The sequence below is a fragment of the Cydia amplana genome, chromosome 2 (assembly GCF_948474715.1).
Source record: "Cydia amplana chromosome 2, ilCydAmpl1.1, whole genome shotgun sequence".
NCBI lineage: Eukaryota > Metazoa > Arthropoda > Insecta > Lepidoptera > Tortricidae > Cydia > Cydia amplana.
The window spans coordinates 18,020,411-18,039,782 of record NC_086070.1 but is presented as its reverse complement, the minus strand read 5'-3'; the positions used below and the strand labels follow the sequence as shown (position 1 = coordinate 18,039,782).

General features: G+C 39.5%; 1 protein-coding gene across 10 annotated transcripts in view; it reads right to left on the bottom strand.

Moving 5' to 3' along the window:
* LOC134659248 (heterogeneous nuclear ribonucleoprotein R-like) overlaps nt 1–19,048 on the bottom strand; it is a 41,049-nt gene extending 22,001 nt beyond the window's left edge. For 4 of the 10 annotated variants that reach the window (XR_010097795.1, XM_063514928.1, XM_063514919.1 and 1 more), the window contains exons 1-6: nt 18,634–19,044; nt 17,999–18,204; nt 17,604–17,715; nt 13,731–13,924; nt 11,606–11,733; nt 1,541–1,782 (exon numbers count right to left, since the gene is read on the bottom strand). Coding sequence is in view for 9 of the 10 variants with exons in the window: in XM_063514928.1 (XP_063370998.1) it covers nt 1,541–1,782; nt 11,606–11,733; nt 13,731–13,924; nt 17,604–17,714 (675 nt within the window). In the remaining variant the exon portion in view is untranslated. Of the gene's footprint in view, nt 1–1,540; nt 1,783–11,605; nt 11,734–13,730; nt 13,925–17,603; nt 17,716–17,998; nt 18,205–18,633 lie in introns of all 10 variants that reach the window. The other 6 variants (XM_063514903.1, XM_063514936.1, XM_063514942.1 and 3 more) reach the window with 6 other exon arrangements.
* Between the last annotated feature and the right edge of the window lie 324 nt (nt 19,049–19,372).

Genomic DNA, 19,372 nt, shown 5'->3' with positions numbered 1-19,372 from the left:
GTCGTTTAATCTCGCTTAATCAATGAAATTAATTTTTGACACAATTTAGTGTTACCAATTAAGATCGTTTTAATTATGCGATACATATACACATGTGCTGAATGTTTTGCTATCGGATAGATGTGCTGGTAACATCCATGTACTGCCGAGAGGCCGGTGTCATCGGCCGCGCGGTATCTAGGTCGAATGTTCGCCAATTCTCAAGGCCGCGCGCGCCGGCAGATGCCACCGACTTCCGCGCCGGCGCATGCCTGCAAGAGACGGCCGCGACGGTGTCCCGCTCGCTCGCGTGCGAGTGAGCCGGCACACAGTCTGCACCGTTCACTCGGCAGGTGTGACCAGAGTGTAATTACAACTGCTTACCGAGCGCTGGCGAAGCGAACCGGTATAAAAGTGCGCCCGTCTGCATTACGCATAGCTGTCCCTGATCTTGTCACGGTTACACTGGCTCGCCCGAGTGGACGAAACGCCCGCGCTCGGTTTGCAATTGAAAAACACGGCCAGGCCCTGGCGGTTGCTAAGCAGCGCTAGAGAGCGGCGGTCAGATTTAACGTTTGCAAAAATATTGCAACTCCGCCGGTCTCTATTTTTACACACTCAATCGCATTTTCTATGATCAAATCTGACCTCGTTCCGTGTTTAAAATTCGATTAATGAAAACGCGATACAATGCCAATAGCGACAGTTCAGGCCCGTTCGAACGTGGACCCAACCACCGGTCAAAAATCTAGGGCTAATAACAAAAACAACAATTAAAGTCTTGAACATGCGCTCCAGCAAACCGAAAATAGGAGCCAGATAAAGATATAGTTTTCATTTCTTGTCCATTAAAAGCAACTTTGTCAACAAGCAAATAAAGTTCAATTTCAAATGAACGCATTTATGTAATTTTTATATTTGTAAGAAGCATTATTAAATTAAAAGCGGTGGTAAATGTCCAAGTTCCATCGAACCTAGGAGAAAGATCCAGGGAGTGATTTTGGGTTATATTTTGCATCTTATAAATCTGTGAGGAAATTTTTCTTACGGACAACGCAGTGAATATTTTACAAAATTATGTCTTCTCTAATTGAACGTCTAAATATTAATTTATTCAATTAAGCACATAATTTATTTACTATGTGCCTACAGGTGAGAAGGTACTATTTCGTCTATTTCTTAAGTAATTTAATATGACTAAAACATTGCATGTTTGTCATAGTAACCCCCGCTTCAGTATAGTTATAGCTGGCTCGACGCCAATATCAGCTCGTTAAATCTTATTACGATCCTGTGAAAATTAGGTGCCCGTGACCCGTTTTAAGATGCTAATGATTGAGCAATTATTCACCCAAAGATCAAAGTTAATGTATCGCTAGAAACAAGATCGGTTTTACATTTTATTCTGAGACGTTACAAGAGTATCGACATATTCCTGCGTCGTCGTAAGTGGCCCGAGCACCGTAACAATAACCCTGGATCCGACTTTAGGACCCTCGAAGAGACACGATAGAGCAGTGTGGTCGGGCGGGGCCCGGTCGGAGGGGGGAGCGGGGGTTACCTCCTGCACGGCGCGCTGCGTGGCCTCGCGGGAGGTAAAGGTGACGAAGGCGTAGCCGCGGTTGGTGCCGGTCATGGGGTCCATCATGAGGCGCAGGTCCCAGATGGCGCCGCAGCGCTCGAACAGCGGGATGAGCTCGTCCTCGTACATGTCCTTGGGGATCTTGCCGCAGAACACCTCGCAGCCCGAGCCCGGCGTCCCGCCCTCCCAGCCGGGCGGCGGCCCGCCGTACTTGCGCTGACCTGGGATACAGTGTACATTGTTAGGGTTCCGTACCCCAAAGGGTAAAAACGGGACCCTATTTCTAAGACTCCGCTGTCCGTCCGTCCGTCCGACCGTCTGTCACCAGGCTGTATCTCACGAACCGTGATAGCTAGACAGTTGAAATTTTCACAGATGATGTATTTCTGTTGCCGCTATGACAACAAATACTAAAAACAGAATAAAATAAAGATTTAAGTGGGACTCCCATACAACAAACGTGATTTTTGACCGAAGTTAAGCAGCGTCGGGCGGGGTCAGTACTTGGATGGGTGACCGTTTTTTGCTTGTTTTGCTCTATTTTTTGTTGATGGTGCGGAACCCTCCGTGCGCGAGTCCGACGTGCACTTGGCCGGTTTTTATTAATGCGTGATAATATCCGACGTAGGTCACGTAGGTGCATGCCAAAGTATAATGTAAAAAAGTAAAACATATTCTAGGGCTAATCTAGAAAATGTGAAATAGTTACTATCTCGATTTTTAACCAGTTGTTAAGATTTCTGCAAGTAAGTAGCTGCAATTCACCACGGTTATTGAAATAAATATCTTACAAAAATTTGTTTAAATACATTGTTTAACAAACTGTACCTAAATCCGTTATGCAAAGCGTTATCGCGCAGATATTATTGCAACTGACAGTTCATGATAAAGCATACTTAAAAAAAAACAAAGATATTAGGTACTATTTGATAATATGACAAACAATACATTATGACTTAAAACTTTATGGGAAACAAAGGGACTCCGTTTTAATTACAAAGGTCGTCATACGAGTAGGTAGCTGATTAACTACAGTCAGCATTAACAGTAGCGGATAAAACAACGCGCCAAAAGTATTATAACACGAGATATTTACCTATCTCTACAGTTCGCGCTAATTGTTCCACGTAAAGAGAATAACCTACCTCTTTTTGTTAAGTTATTACAGAAAATACTTTTGATGCTGACTGTACCCGTGGTGAAATGTGCAAGTAGGTACATTTAGTTAAATTTTTGCAAAATGCAAACAGGGCGTAAAAGTGAATGTATATGTTCCCATGCACATATATATTAGATATACAGGGTGTCCCAAGAAGTAGTGATATACTGAAGCTGGGAGGTAGAGGACCTAGAGGGCTATCTGAATCACCCCCATGTATGTTCCGCGATTTTTCGTATTTTCGGAGTTATGATTTTTTTTAATTTTTCACCTATCGCCGAGTACGATGAGATTTTTATTTATGGTGACATGAATTATTGCGGTAGATGCTTGATTTTTTTTGTGTGATAAGCTGATAGACAGGCCAATTCAGTATGGTAACATTTACTATCGTTAGATCTCTGAATGGAATTAAAAAAAAATTTAATGCCAAGAAAGATAAAATTACCCAGTATGTTTTATTTTTCTAAGCGCCCTTGAAGTTGTGAAGTAGCCCTCTAGGTCCTCTACCTCCTAGCTTCAGTATATCACTACTTCTTGGGACACCCTGTATAAGTCTCACACTATCACAATATGCGTTAGCACGATAGTGACCGTTTCATAAACATTTTACATCTCCGTGAAAGGCGTGAAACTATGTTTTTAGACACGCCATGTCAAGTTAGCCTTATGCGTATAACTTGTAAGTTACTTTACGTCACCCTAGGCCCGTAAGCCAAGGCAAGACGTAAAACTTTAGACAAACCACGGGCGGTAATTCGTAAAGCCCCAGATCGCATATTTATGGCCCTCACCTTCGGTTCGGGCCACAAACACCTGCGATCTGGAGCATTTACGAATTCACCTCCCTAGGTAAGGTTAGGTATGTAATGTACTACCTATTTACGACTAGAACGTATTACCTAACAATAGCGAAGCAATTCGCATCAATGACGTCAGTCCATGAAACAAATATTATATTATCTCTTTCTAACCAGATTAATAACAATAATCCCTTTATCAAATGCATGTAAGATTAATGTCCAATGAGCTCCTTCAAGCTACAGTGTATAAGCAAACTTTTCAAAAGTATTCTGATTGGTTTCATGCGAAAGACCTACACACCTACGCTACGTACAGTCACCAGCAAAAATATATGACTGTGGGCAGCCGTGCAAAAATATCTGATGCTCCATTGGAGGCATAAGTATATGACGACACTACCTCGGTAAAAATATGTGATGCTTTGTGGCCGGCAAAAACATCGTTAGTTTGTATCCGCATAAATATCGGAACGGGTGGCTTAAAAATATTTGACGACTCATAAAAATCAAAATTATGTGATTACTCTCTACTGGCTTAAATATCTCTCCACTGTGAATGCAAATACATGGGATGGCAGACGGACCGCCTATATATCTGACACGAAATTATGAAATATGTATGTCATCAATCGGCAAAAACGAGCCATACCTGGATAGCATAGAGCCTTAAATTGTATGAAGTGATTTGACAATTCACGAAAAGAGTGCAGACTTGTCATTGCATATGTCTGTCTCACGTATTTCATTTGCAATTTTAAATTGTCACATAATTCAGGTAGACTTTTAATAGAAGATGTGTAATAAAACTAATAAACCTCCTTCTTACATAAAAAAGGATGATAAAGAAGTCAACTTGTGGACTGTGACAAGGACAAACAATAATAGCGCTTTCGCTGCTACTCCTACTGAATGATACATAAGACTATCCCGTTCCGTCATTTCCCCCACCCCTCATGCCAGATCCAGTTATATACTAGATTCATGATATGATTGCAATACGTTCAAATTTACAAAAAATTTATATACATTTTATTCCGTCAAATCGATGATAGAATATAATGTGAGACAGACATATACAATGACAAGTCTGCACTCTTTTCGTGAATTGTCAAATCACTTCATACAATTTACGGCTCTATACCAAACATGTATGGTTCGTTTTTGAAGGTCGATAACATATTTGTGATTTTCCAACGTGTCAGATATTATAATAGGCGGTCCGTCGTCCATCCGATGTATTTGCTTTCACAGTGGAGAGATATTTATGCCAGATGAGAGTAATCAGATAATTTTGATTTTTATGAGTAATCAAATATTTTTAAGCGACCCGATCCGATATTTATGCGGATACAGACTAACGATATTTTTGCCGGCCACAAAGCATCACATATTTTTACCGAGGTAGTGTCGTCATATACTTATGCCTCCAATGGAGCATCATATATTTTTGCACGGCTGCCCACAGTCATATATTTATGCTGGTGACTGTACCAATTGAGAATACTTTTCAAATCACCCAATACGTCGTTTTCTTATTGGAATCTTATTTGAAAAAATAAAGATAATTATTATTATAAATCTTTTTTACAGTAAATGCGCATAATTGTATAAATAAAATTGCAATTACAACTATTACAAGCCTAACAAGATTCTTGCAAGAGAAGGTGTTCGCAGACAACGACAGATGGCGTTGTTATCAACTGACTGGTAGGTAGATGGTGTACAATTATATGCCATTGCATTGTCAATGAATATTGGAGGTTAAAACTGCCGACGGCTCATCATAGAGGGCGCTTGAAATAGGTTCAGGCTAATAGATAGTGGTCTGTAGTTTGGGTAAGATCTTCAAGTTTCATTCAGCTCAGGAACTGCTCTAAAATTTTAATAGATACCTACTCTAGATATAGTGTAGAAACCTACTTGCATACTGTTTAAAATTTGGGTTTCAAATTTGTTATTATGACTTGAATATTCGTCCCTTGGCAGCAAAGTTGTTTGGATAGATTATTTTGTTTGAAAAAGTGTAGGTAGTCGAGTTAGATCAGCGGTCGGCAACCCGCGGCCCGCGCGCCGCATGCGGCCCGTGAGTCTCCCTGGCCATTTTTTATGTAATATTGACAAACGACAATAATAATAATAATAATAATCCCCCATGATGAGAATCTCGTGAAAGCCGAGAAGGACAAGTCCAGTAAGTACCTAGACTTGGCTCACGAGATAACCGCCATGTGGGATGTTGATTCGACGATCATTGTCCCGATAGTTGTTTCAGCGAACGGTCTAATAGCGAAGAGTCTCGACCAACATCTTGAGAGACTCTCGCTAGGTGGTTGGATCAAGGGCCAGATGCAGAAGGCGGTGATCTTGGACACGGCGCGGATAGTCCGCCGGTTCCTCTCTCTGCGGCCCTGACCACCGGTAGCTTGGGCCCTGCCCCGCTGCCGGCGGCATTCTAGGTTAGGTTTTTTATAATGTGTTTATATGTATTTTTTATTGTTTTGTAAGTGTTTTTATATTTTACTTTTATATTCATATTATAAATAACCTAACTTAAGAGGAAAAATAAATAAAGAGAATAATAATAATAATTCATTTATTTCGACCAACGTAGGATCATATTACATTATAATATTACATTAAAATTAAATATAAACTAAACTAAATTACATTAACATAAATTAAAATATAACAATTATATTACCTATATAACCTATTCTAACACAAAGCTTTAGAGTGGCTTGGACACCAGTACGTGAATCATATGACAGTGATTCAGGTACTGGCAGTCAAACCTCTCCGCGAACGCCCTCAAGATGCCGCTGGAACTAGCCCGCACTCTGCGCACCAGGGATGTACAGCGTTTCCTCATTGTAGTGTAGAAACAGTCCACCCTGGCCTCCGCGAACATCCCCGACGCACTACAAAAACGAGGTAGTCCCATCAGCACCCTGAAGGCGTTGTTATATTGTATACGAAGTGCGTTGTACTGCTTTTGCGTATAGCACGCCCACAGATTTGCAGTGTAAAAGGTAGTACAGAATGCTCTGAAAAGAGTCTTTTTCACCTCAGTGGAGCAACTAACAAATCTGCGGGCCACCATATTCGCTCTAACACACAACGCTCTCCGCTCCCTTTCAATGTCAGCATCATCTTTCAAGTCAGAGGTTACCACATGCCCAAGGTATTTGAATCGGTTCACCCTATTCAGTGGAGTTCCGTTTAACTTAATAGGTGGTACTGGTGGTAGTTCTTTACCTCTAACTTGAAAGACCATGCATTCACTTTTTTTGACATTATATGTCAAACCGTGACTGAGTGCATATTTCTCACATATATTTATTAGCTTCGCCAGACCACAAGGAGAGGCACTCAGCAGCACCATATCGTCTGCATAGCTTATATTATTCAGACAAGTATCGCCAATGTGGCATCCGATAATAGTGCTGCTGAGCTCCTCTAAAAGTGCATTGATATACAGGTTGAAGAGCTTGGGCGAGGTCACCCCTCCCTGCCTCACCCCACACTCCAACCTGTATGGTTCCGAATAAGCGCTCGACCATCGTACTACATTCCTCTGGTTAAGGTACCAGTATTTAAACATTCTATTAAGCTCAACCGGCATTTTCGTGTTCTTTAACTTCCGCCAGAGGACGTCGTAGTTGACGAGGTCAAACGCCTTCGATAAATCAAGAAAGCATGCATAAATACACGTGCCTCTCTCTGTGTAGTACTTGACAGTTTCCTTAAGACACAATATGGCAGTTTCCGTAGAGAGTCCAGGCCTGAAACCGAATTGATTTTGATGTATATCAAGGTACTTGTCCAATTGTGTACTAAGCAGACTGTCCAGCACTTTAGCTACCACTGTCGCTAGCGAGATCGGTCTGTAGTTGGTTTTATCACTTGCATCACCACCCTTATCCTTGACAATTGGTACTACTACAGTCCTCATCATTGCCTCGGGTAAGTACGCGTGACTAATGCAGAGGTTGTACAAAAGAGAGAGTACCCTCGGCAAGTGAGGACCCGCATTCCTCAGGTGCTCAATACTGAGGCCATCGTGACCAGGAGATTTTCCACGCGACATAGATTTTAAAACCGCAGCAACATCTTTCGCTGTAAATCTAGTTTTAATCTCCTGGTCACTCAACTCATCCTCCAGAAACGAACACGTCAACTGTAAGGGTGACGCCACAGTAAACTGTTTTTGAAATAAACTGGCTATACACTTAGGGTCACTAATGCCCTCAATACTCGCAGGAAGGCCAGGTTTACTGTTTAGGTTCTTCGTAGCTTTCCAGAACCCGCGAAAGTCACGCTTAGAATGATGAGATGCAAGAATATCCATCTTTATCTGGTCAGCGTGTTTTTGACACCATTTTAGTTTTGCTTTAAAAATACCGCGGCTTCTCTGCATCTCATCATAATAGTAACCTGACTCTGGCCTCCCATACCAATTCCACAACCTAAACTTCTCCCGGGCCTCCCTGTGGGCCTCACCTACATGTTCGTTCCAGCCAGTTACAGTTTTCCTTTTTTGCGAGCGTTTATGTGAATAACTCGTCGAGGCGGCATCGCATAAAATATTAATTATATTTCCATATAGCTTATCAATAAGTTTTTTGTGACCAGCCTCAGAACAATGACTATCGCAACACTTGCTAAGTTCGCATGGGAAATCAATGTTACTAAGCCCCTTCTGACAGATCTTAGAATATAAACTAACTTGTTCGGGTTTCCTCTCTCCCCATCTTACTTTGTCAGTCATCGGTTTGACGTTACGGTTACACATATTTACTAATCCTACATCTAGGTTACACTCTATACACATAGGAAAATGATCAGACCACAGTACATCATATTGTATATTAATACTAATTATACTTTTAGTAGCGTGCTTTGTAGTCAAAATGTGGTCCAACCACCTTTTAGACCCATTTGCCTCACTAATAAAACTATACGTTCCCGAGTTCAATCCCATTATGTCAATATCCGCACACGTCCAATCCTGCTCGCGACAAAAGTCTATCATCTCCGTATAAAATAGTTCATTAGGGTGAGCATTAAAATCGCCTAAGATATATGCTAACTCAATGTCCTCATTATCTATAATCGCACTCACCAGTGATAGGCAGTCTGTGAAATCCACTAAGTTGACCACTTTGTCCGTCGGCATATATACGCTACACACTAGGAACGATTTCTCAGCGATAGTAATACGCACGGCACACACACGCGGGTTATCACACCTCACTACGGAAACATTATTAAATACATTTTTGTTCCATAGAAGCGCTACTCCTCCGTACGGCCGGCCGCGCAGCATGCCGCTCTCAGTATCTATAGCCGATGTACCTGTACACCCAAACGTACCATCTATGTCGGCCAAGTAGCCAAGTTCATCCTTTCTCAACCACGTTTCCTGCAGCGCGATTATATCCGACCTTTTACATAGTTGCCGGATTGCCTCCACTGACCGCTTAACGTTCTTGCAATTAAAGCTAGCTAAATTAAGACTTCCTGTCATCTAGTAAGATACACGGGCCGTTCGCAGCTCCGCTGCTCGTATACTTTGACCGAAAGTTTGTAAACCTTCTGAATATAATATTTTCAGGCCAAAGTTTACTATCCAGAAATGTAGGTAATTTACTTTCCGGCACAAAAAATTTATATGCATAGTAATGTTTTTCTTTACTTGTAGTTATTTTATCTAGACTTATATGCACGTTCGTTTGCTCAAATATGTAGTCAGCTATATCTCGCTCCGTAGTTTCCTTATGTACCTTAGTAATAAATATAGGCACATGTTTCTCGGCCGCTCGAAACCTGCCCGGTTGGTCACCCGAGTTACCTTTTGTTCCGAGGTAACGATAGTTATTATTTTGTTGTTTTCGACGTCCCGTTGGCACCGTCTTCCACTCTCCATCAGATTTAAGAATGTCAACAAAAGATTTCTTATTCGCATTGTCTTCATTGTCATGCGCGCACCGATCTAATAAAGGACTAGATACATTTACAGGTGTAACTGCATCGATCAGCTGTTTGGATAAGTTGCCGGCAACTGACCCGTCCGCGTTATCAGTATCAATACCGGTCGTACAAGCCGCCCCGCTCCCCTCCTCCGCTGCCAACGTCGCCGCCACCGCGCTGCAGCTTAATGTTGTTTTTTTTGGCGTCGGGTAGTTAATCTTGCGGATTTCCGTTGATGTTTTGGATGAAGAGGCAAGCGAAGAGTTGTTCCCAGGTAATGTATCTATCTGTGACAGTCCCATGGGTCCACTGTCAAGGCAGGCAGCACCTCGCTTCGTATTAACCCATATATTTCGATGTTGCAAAGGCGGCGATGAGTCATGGACATCAGATAATCCAGTCTTTATCTCTTTCTTTATGTCTTCAAGCTGATCAACTGTTACACACTTCTCTCTAAGATCCTTTACCTCGTTTTGTAGTACCAACAAATCCTTTAATAGTTTCGTTACATCCACACTATTAAATGTTAACGGAGGAAGTTTTTCCAACTGTCTAGCTACAAACACTGGTCTTGCGACGTGATCAGATCCCTTGAAAAAATTTATAATGTCCTCTATATCTCGGCTTTCTTTCGCCTTGCCTTTACGTGAAATAATTCGTTTGCTGTCTGCAGGAAGAGATTCAAATAGTAACGTTTTTGATCTCTTGATTTCATCACTTTTAAACGACGTAACACAAATTCGTTTTAAACTATCTTCATCCATGATCGACACTTTATTCTGAACATATGCTAATAGCTCGTCAATAACAATATTGCACGTATTGCATTTTACAATCGAAGCCATCGCGACGAATGCAAACTACTATTACCCGCTCAAAGGTGCACACATCCGCAGCGGTTAGATGCGCGCGCGGACAATGTCCGATAAAGTCTTATATTAACAAAATGCGGCCCGCGTCAACTTCGTTAACTACTATGTGGTCCTTGGCGGCTAAAAGGTTGCCGACCGCTGAGTTAGATCAAGCTAATAGGCTACATGACTAATTTTTTTTTGGTATCAATCGATCGGGTTTGTTTTTAGGATCAAATGTCTATATGGGACCCATTGCATTAAAGTAACACAAAAGCCAGAAATTGTAGTCAAAGTCCGACAGTCGCACTTCACTCGCGAAACGCCCTATACAAAACGGCCAGAGGCCGTGACGTCATCGCCCATCCCCATCCCATGCCCAGTATGGACAAAACAAGAAAATTGCGTTTTTGTCGGTGAAATATTGCGTTTATGTATATAGTTGCTATACAATATTTTTTGGATGAAATGTAAGGAATCGAATGGTACCCTTACTTTTATCGTTTTTGGAAGTTAAAAAAAACTTAAATTTTGAAACTTTGAGGTCCTGTAATTTTGTAATTTTTCAATATTTTATTTTAATATCCACATTATTGTGATAAATTGCTCATTTGCTATCTATTTTACTAGATTTTGTTATAAAATTCAACATGTGTCATCATCCCTATTAGGCAGCGATTTGGATAACCCAAGTGCAAGTGTTATTTTAAACGTTAAACTTCTATAAATTATGACGTATGTTTAAAAACACTTGCACTGTCTGGGTTATCAAAATCGCTGCCAACTTAGCTTGGTCTAATCTATAATTTTAACCCAAAGCATAGAGAAATATATATAGTAAGACAAGAGCAAGTAAGTAAGCAAGTAAGCAGTACTGATAGTTCCGCTACTCGATGCTAGATGTAGACACTGAAATTAATAGTCTTTTTGGTACCAAAACTGATGTATGGAGCATAGACTAGGAATCCTCTAGCTAGACGGAGTTTAGAGCAATTATTTCATGAAACCGATGCTGCCAAAAATACTGGGGTGCGGGGGACGAGGTGAGCGAGTCCCGTGCCGTGATTGGTCCGTTCAAAGACACGGACGTCACACAAAGACACTTTGACTCGAAAATGGAGTAAAACTACCGTACATTTGTGGCAGAGGGGGTAGCGCTACTATGCTCAGTCTGGAGGATGTCTTGTCTGTGGTATGGAGTAAGCAATCTATGTATTTTTTTCTCTATGCCCAAAGGTAAGATGGAAGCCGTGTAACTCACCCGTGGTCACGTCTAAAGTGTACCCAGTCCTGGCCAGTATGTGTTTGATCTTTTCTTCGTCGGGACCCTTGACCGGGACGGCCGGTGCCAGCGCGGGCGCGCCCTGCACGCCGGCTCGGCTTTTTTGTCTGAAACCACAATCGACAACATTTATTTACAAGTTGCAGAACATAGGTACTCATTTCATTTGAGGTACGAAATCGTTAAAAAATGATTATATAAAATAAAATAATTAATTAATTAAACAGGTTGAGAAAACGGCAAATTTAGACTTTAAAATATCTTTGTGTATATTACAACGTATTGATTTTATAAAAATAAGCATATAAGAATTTTGAGATCTGTTTTTCTGGACTACCATCAACAGTGGCGCCAACTGGTGAGCAAAAAAACGCTAGCCCTCATTGACGTTGAAATGTGACCCGCGCAAAACACAATAGCATCGTCGCGAGCCTCCCATATCGTAAATCGAACACGAACTTTATTTTTAAACTGCTCCGTTTTAGTGCATGCAATTAAAATGTCACTGCTGCCACGAATCGTGAATAAAATATGCCAAAGGATGTAAAGTATGGATAAAACCGTCCTAATCTCTGTGTGAGGGCGTTAAAACCTACGTTATTTCCGGTATTAGGATGGATATTATTTGGTACGATATACGTAACGTTCTAACGTAAGCATGCGTTATCATTGTTATCAAAGTACTTTGCAGGCTCGACAAATATTGTCCTCTGCAAGACGAATACGAATATTAGAGATCCCCTTATAGGGAAAAGTTCGCCTTTATACATTGTATATACTTACTTTTAATTGTATCTTAACCTGTCTTATGTACAATAAAGTGTTTACATACATACATACATACGAATATAAAAGCTCAAACAAGTTTTGCATCATGCAATACAGAGGCTAATGACCAGCAGTCGTAATCTAATCTCGCGAACGGTGCAAGCACACCAACATGAGGGCAAATAGAACGTCAAAATGATCTTGTTACAGCGAGCCGAGCCGCCGGCTACTTAGCCCCTAGCCAATGATGTTGTTTTACTGCAACCGTTAAAGGACGCTAATCCCATTACACCACTGTTATTAGGGACACAACACTTTGATTTGAGAGGTGTAATAGCTAAAAGCTTGTAATGGCACCAGATAATTAAATACCGGCCGGTTGCGGAAAAATGAAGACGTAATGGTGTATGATAGGTATCAATTTTTTCGGGGAATCTCATTAAGTATATCAGAAGAAATACATGTATTTATTTATTTTAACGCCACAACATGAAAACAAAGAAAAAATAAAAGCATGCAGACATAAAGACATTTGGACTTTTGGACGCTAAAATAGGATCCCCACTCAGCATAATGCCGCGGCAAACCGTGGCGCTGGTTTTCTGTGGGGACCTGACTTAATCTAAAAAGTTGACGGCGACACGTACGCCAACGTATCATTTGTTTTTCCACTACCTGCTTAGGTACACTATTTTAGTCAACGAAAGGCCAGTGTTCGATATGATGATGCTCTCTTAATTACGCACAATTAAACTAGATGGCGCTACGATGTACAGTTGGCAATTAATTTCGCGCAGGGCGATATTGTATCAAATCAATTTTTTAGTTTGTGACCCAGATAAGCGATAAGAGTTGGAATCTATCCAGCGAGCAAGTTGCCAGGTTTAAAAATTAGGAGAAACAAGATAAACGGTGGGATTTCATTTACTTAGTGCTGCCATCGAAAAGGCTGCACAGTTGCACACTAGGTATGTGATTTCCAGAACTTATGTAAGTAATCCAGTAAATCCAATTTATGTGAAAATCCAGTAAATCCAGAAATACTAAACGAATATAAAACCTAAAGAAGCATTATAAAGGTTGAGCTGATATTGATAGCATCCTAGCTACCACCACCACCTTTGTTACCGTAGGAATTCGAATGCAATGTGGCATAATGCGGCACTTAATTTATGTATAAAAATGTTCTATAATCTGATTAATAAGATTGGTCTCGAAAATCTGTATCTGTCATGAAAATATACTCGTATATAGCAGAAAATCTAAATTTTGGTGACAGAAAATATACCTTACTCATTTTTACTATAAATCTACTATGATACTTATAAAAACTCACCTATAGGTCTTCATGACTCCACATAAATAAGCACTTTTATTAGATACATGCTCGAGATTTGAATCTAAAAATTGTCCAAGAACACTTAAAGCACCGTCGGATGGAAATTCTTTTAAGGCATCTAACGCACGTTCGTCCAGTTCGGCGTGCGCTAGCTTTCCAGTCTTATAAATGTCGTCGAGCTTAGCAGCTACCTGGAACACAAAACGATCCCTTGAGTATGGAAAATTAAAATGATAGAAATTAACACATTCACTGCCAGCGCGAGCTACGCGCTACGAGTGTTGCCGATAACACGCGTGTTGTTCGCATTGGAGCGAAAAGCGCCTACGAACAGAGAACCCGCCTAGCGGGTCGCTGGCAGTGAATGTATTTATAAATATTAACGGTTATTATGAAAATGGCACAGCACCTCCTACTAAGCAATATTATTTACTGTATGTGGAGGCTCCTCGATTTCATTAAAAAACAATGATACGCAATGAAAACAATGATAGCTCCATAATACCAGATGCTGCATGAACTGTCCTTTAGAGGATGCAAAGACAATTCTTATAAGATAGATAAGGCTAATAAGATTGCCCAAAGAAAATTCAAATTGAAATCTACTATGAATAGGTATAATATAGTGTGGAACATTAAAAACCTATGGGTACATTTAATTTCCCAACAAAATAAAATAAGTTTGCTAACTAAAAATTTTTGTTTTTACGAAAATTTAAAGTAATAAGCTAGGGTAGTAAAGTACGGAAAACCCCTACAAAGTGGGTAGAATGACTGAGTTTCAAGCACTGTCGAGTATGTCTAGCTTCAAATAAGTACTAAGTATTTATCTCAAATGGATGGAGGAATTGAAGGAGCTTACAAGGGAGTAATCAATTAAATAAATGGTTGATAACACACCTGACACACTGATAGGGTTTAAAAATTTAGAAAAAGGCATAAAACTAAATTAGGTACCTTAAACTAATTTATTTCTCGTAACACAAGTCTTTTTTATGATAATATGCGTTGGGGTTACTTGGATACCTAATGTTTGTGCTACCTAAGCGTGCTTGTTGAACTTGAAAGAATCGAAAGTCACAATAAGCCATGATATTTTCTAAACCACTGATGCCGTTTGTTTAATTAGTTGTAAATTATATTGTTCAGCGCTTCATGGAAGCATTGTTTAGAATAAGAACCGTTTTCTCTTTAAACGGGATATTTCCGATTCACATGGGTGATTGGGTAACAACAAACAACAGTGTGCTAAGAAACTTGATCACAAGACATTTTATAAGCACCTACCAGCTAGCAGTCGACCAAGACGAACAACACTGGTAGATTAAATAACCGTGTTAAATAGAAATTTGCGTTAGTCGGATTAATCTCGGGTACGGAATAATCCCAATAGCAATAGTCTACACCTAATTGCAGCATTGGGTCATTTAGTAACCCCTAGCTACTCGCAATTATCATGTCATGCATGAGCGTCAAGTCGGAATACCTATTTTGTAGGTAAGTAGTAGTCTAGGCTAGTAACACGCTTAGCACATGGATGGGTTTATAGCACTTATACATAAAGTCAACCGGGGTATTATGTCATGGGGTACTTAATGATTGCCTCTATTTGGGTTATTATTTTTTTACAACGTGATTTAAAGGAACTCCCGTCATCTAGTGATAAAAGCCTAATTGAAGAATAAAACGTCAAATCACAGAGGCATTCCGACTTCCCAAAAATCGAATTCGAGAAATAATGAAATAGACGCCATAATCCCGTAGTTACATTAACCCCGGTTGACCTTACAGGTATTACATTAAGGGGAAATGTTCACACCTAGGAAAATTAGTGTTTATTAAAACCGAGGTTTATCACAATTTAGGCATCTAGGAACATAAACGAAACGCCTTAAAAAATAAAAATCCTGCCGAAGTACCTACTGGACCGTAGAAGGTAGGATGGTGGAGGTGAGGGACAAAACATAGGCAATGCGACACTATGATTGGTCGAATTTATTTGTTGCCCACCATAACCCATATTAATTTATGGTGGGGAATAAAAAAAATGTGAGACTGTGACAAGGACAAACAATAATAGCGCTTTCGCTGCTACTCCTAAGTACTGAAAGATACATGAGACTATCCCGTTTGGTCATTTCCCCCCACCCCCTCATGCCTGGTCCAGTTAACATACTAGGTTCATGTACTGGACGGTTTTCAGTGAACTCACTAGATGGCGTTTGGTGGAAAAAGTGGAGGTCAAAGTGAACTGTTGACATATTTTACCTTCACTATTAATTTATTTTAATTCAGTTAAATGGGTCAGAACAATGCTCTAATCTAATGGACTTTTTAATTAATGATCTAGATACAGAATTATTATTACATACTGGTATTATACCTACCTATGTACCTACTTATATTTTTAAGAAGTTCATGTAGGTCCACCTATATAAGTAATATAACCAAGACAAATGCATACCCCCCCAACCCCTAAGCCCTAACCTAAAGTATTCTAAAGCAAAAGGAGAAATAAATCTGCAAAATTAAACAGCTACTACTTAAGGAATGTTTTCTTTAAATTAACAAGTGAAGTGGAAATTCTCAATGATCCACAATAAAGGCTGGTATTTAAAGATCTTGCTGCCTACTGAAGGTCAACATGAGGCTTGTCTTGTCACTCAACAATGCACAGACAAGGCAAACATGATTATGCCATATGCACCCAGACTAGGGGCACTAGGTATTAAAATCTTAATGTTTTACTTTCTGTAGAACATTCTACAAATCATACAGCACATGGCAACTGTTTTAAAATAACAATCTTCAGTATCTTGAGGTTGTACAGGTAAACAGATAGGCAAGAGGTTAAAACATTAACCCCAGTATCAAAGAGAAAGTTTATAACTCAGGGAGATAGTGCAACAACTCAAGACAGTTGCCAACCGATGACAGAACTAAAGTTAAGTACTATACAAATGACAATACATTTGGATTCTAGTTAGGTACTTTTGATTATGTTTAAAATAAAAGAGTTATTAGGTTCTTATTGTGTATTGCCACTTTCTGACAATTATAGAAAGTGGCAATACACAATATGTACCTACCTAATATAATTTTTCAACATTCAAGAGCAAATATGTAGGAACCTACATGTGTAATGTTGAACACCAAAAAAATAAGGTAATTACCTAGTTTCTCGATATTTATAGATGTGGCCACATAATACAATGTCAGATGTGAAAGTAAAAAAGTAAAGTAAAAAAAAAATACTAGGTTATAAATTCAAACAGTGGCAACACATTGTTTCAAGTAATAAAGTAGATAATTCCATGCATGGTTATGAAAATAAGTATAAAAATCTATTTCCAATTTTAAACAGAGTACCTAGTACAAGAAAACAAGGATAAGGATACTAGATTCTTATTGGAATGGGTTACAGTCCTACTGGAAGGAGCTAAAGGTGGAATCTAATAAGACATATACCTATGATATGATGAATAATGATTATGCCAAGGTAATCAACTTTTGGCCCCAATTATGTATCAGACATATTGCCTGCTTTGTTCAAAATTATAGTATAGTATTATGTTTTTTAGAATGCCTACGTAGAAAAAAAATAGTGCAACCCACTCTATATATTTTACATCGGCAACTATTTTCATAAGTCATCATATATGTCTTTTAGCATTGTAGCATTGTAAATAAATTACAAATCATAAACATGGTGTGATTAACTACTACCCCATTAAATAACAAAAATGTATTCCAATGTATACCGAGTATACTAACAGAAAAGTAAAAATATTGATATTTAAATTTAAGCACTGTACAGGCTTCACTTAATATGGTTCTGGTTAAATTAACAATATAAAATAAAATGCTCACCTTGGGGTCTAAGCCATAGTCAATTAGTTTGCGGTAATCCGGTGTTCGGCCAATGTCGGAGTCCTTTCCGGGCACCTCTTCAATGGATATTTCTCCATTACCCTCCGCCATTCTGCACATTTATTAAACTTTTGTACACATAACACACTTGTTTCTGAATATTGAGGAGCTTGAAATTGAATAATGGGTACTTGAAATCAATTTTTAAGTACATAGGCTAGTTATTTAATACACTTTTATAATATATTTTTTTCTATTGCTGGTCTGGTGATGATGTCATATGACAAAATTTCAATAAGCCACGTTAGTGAGCAGTGCTGACTAACAGTAAATCGTAAGCAAAGACACATGTAACTTTGTGTATATGTGAACTTTGGGAAAATAATAATATTTACCTTATTTTGTAATTTTCGTAATTTTGGAAGAAATTGACAATACTCTAATCGTCCGAAAAACAAAAAAACAAATGCTGTTCAAACATATGAAACTGTGAAACAATGGGATTGTGCACTCCTCATTCCATCCGGGTGAAGGTAAATTTCAAATAGCGAATGCGCGGGTCAATGCATTCTTATAGTGAAGTGACACGTTTTTATTTAGCCTAAAAACAAAAAATCGGTAATATGTCAAAAGTCTTAACAATGTCCCTAAACAATAACGGGGATGCGAAATCCAGCGGTCAATGACCGAAATAACACATCAGAGTAGTAAACTGTGACAGTTCTTTATAAACTGCTACACACATCACTTTCGATGGAATAATCACTTTAAAACACTTTTAGAACTCCTTTTAAGGCGATTGACAACCACTAAAAACTTTCCGCGCATGAAACTTTGCTGAATGCAAAACTGCAATAAGTTGAGAGTGCAACTGCATTGCACCCGATAAGAACCGGCCGGCGCGCGCCACTATTTCCAAATAGAATCCAGTTAGAATCACTGCAGATTATACGGAAATATTTAAATCACCATTTCACATAAACACTTTACAAATAATTCTATAGGAAACACTGTACACTAAAATAATTACCTATTAATTTTGCTAGTTGGTGGCCGAGACAGATATGGCGGCACCGCGCGACGTCAACGTGACCGCCAATACGGGGTTCTCATAACGACGCGAGCGGGATATGCAACGAGGAGTGCATTCAAAGTTTCAAAGGCACTTAATTTGTTTATAAAGTTTTAAAGAATCTCTCTGTTTTAAGCCTAATTTGCGACCGCAGCAAGAGTAAGATATTTTTATTGCACAGAGAGTTTTTGCAATGGTTGCGAATAATTTTGAATGTGAAAGAGCGCGGCGCGTCGCGCAAGGCTGCCGGCCGCGAGGTGAGACAGGCAACGGCAAGACGGCGGCGAGCGAGAAGCCGAGAGTGAAGGGGGGAGGGTGTTGCAACCCGCGGTGCAGGCGTGCAGCAGCGACGCCGCACCGAGCTCGCCTGCATACTTGCATATACACGCACACTCGTAAACCCTCTGACCTTCGTTACTCGTAATCGATTCACTGTCCTTTGTTATTATAATAGATCCTTTGGTCAAAATTTAGCACCTCAGTTTCTTTATGTGTCACTTTATTTAAATTTTTGTACACTGAAAGTAGATAAATAGTTGTTTAAATATATTTTATAGCTTCATCAGTTGATGACTTAAACATTGAACTAAGTAGGTACTTACCTAAAGTCTATTTTTTTATTCGGTATACTAAAATGACATTTCAAATTATGATATGTTATTTTATGCATACTAGATCAAATTAAAATTATTTTCAG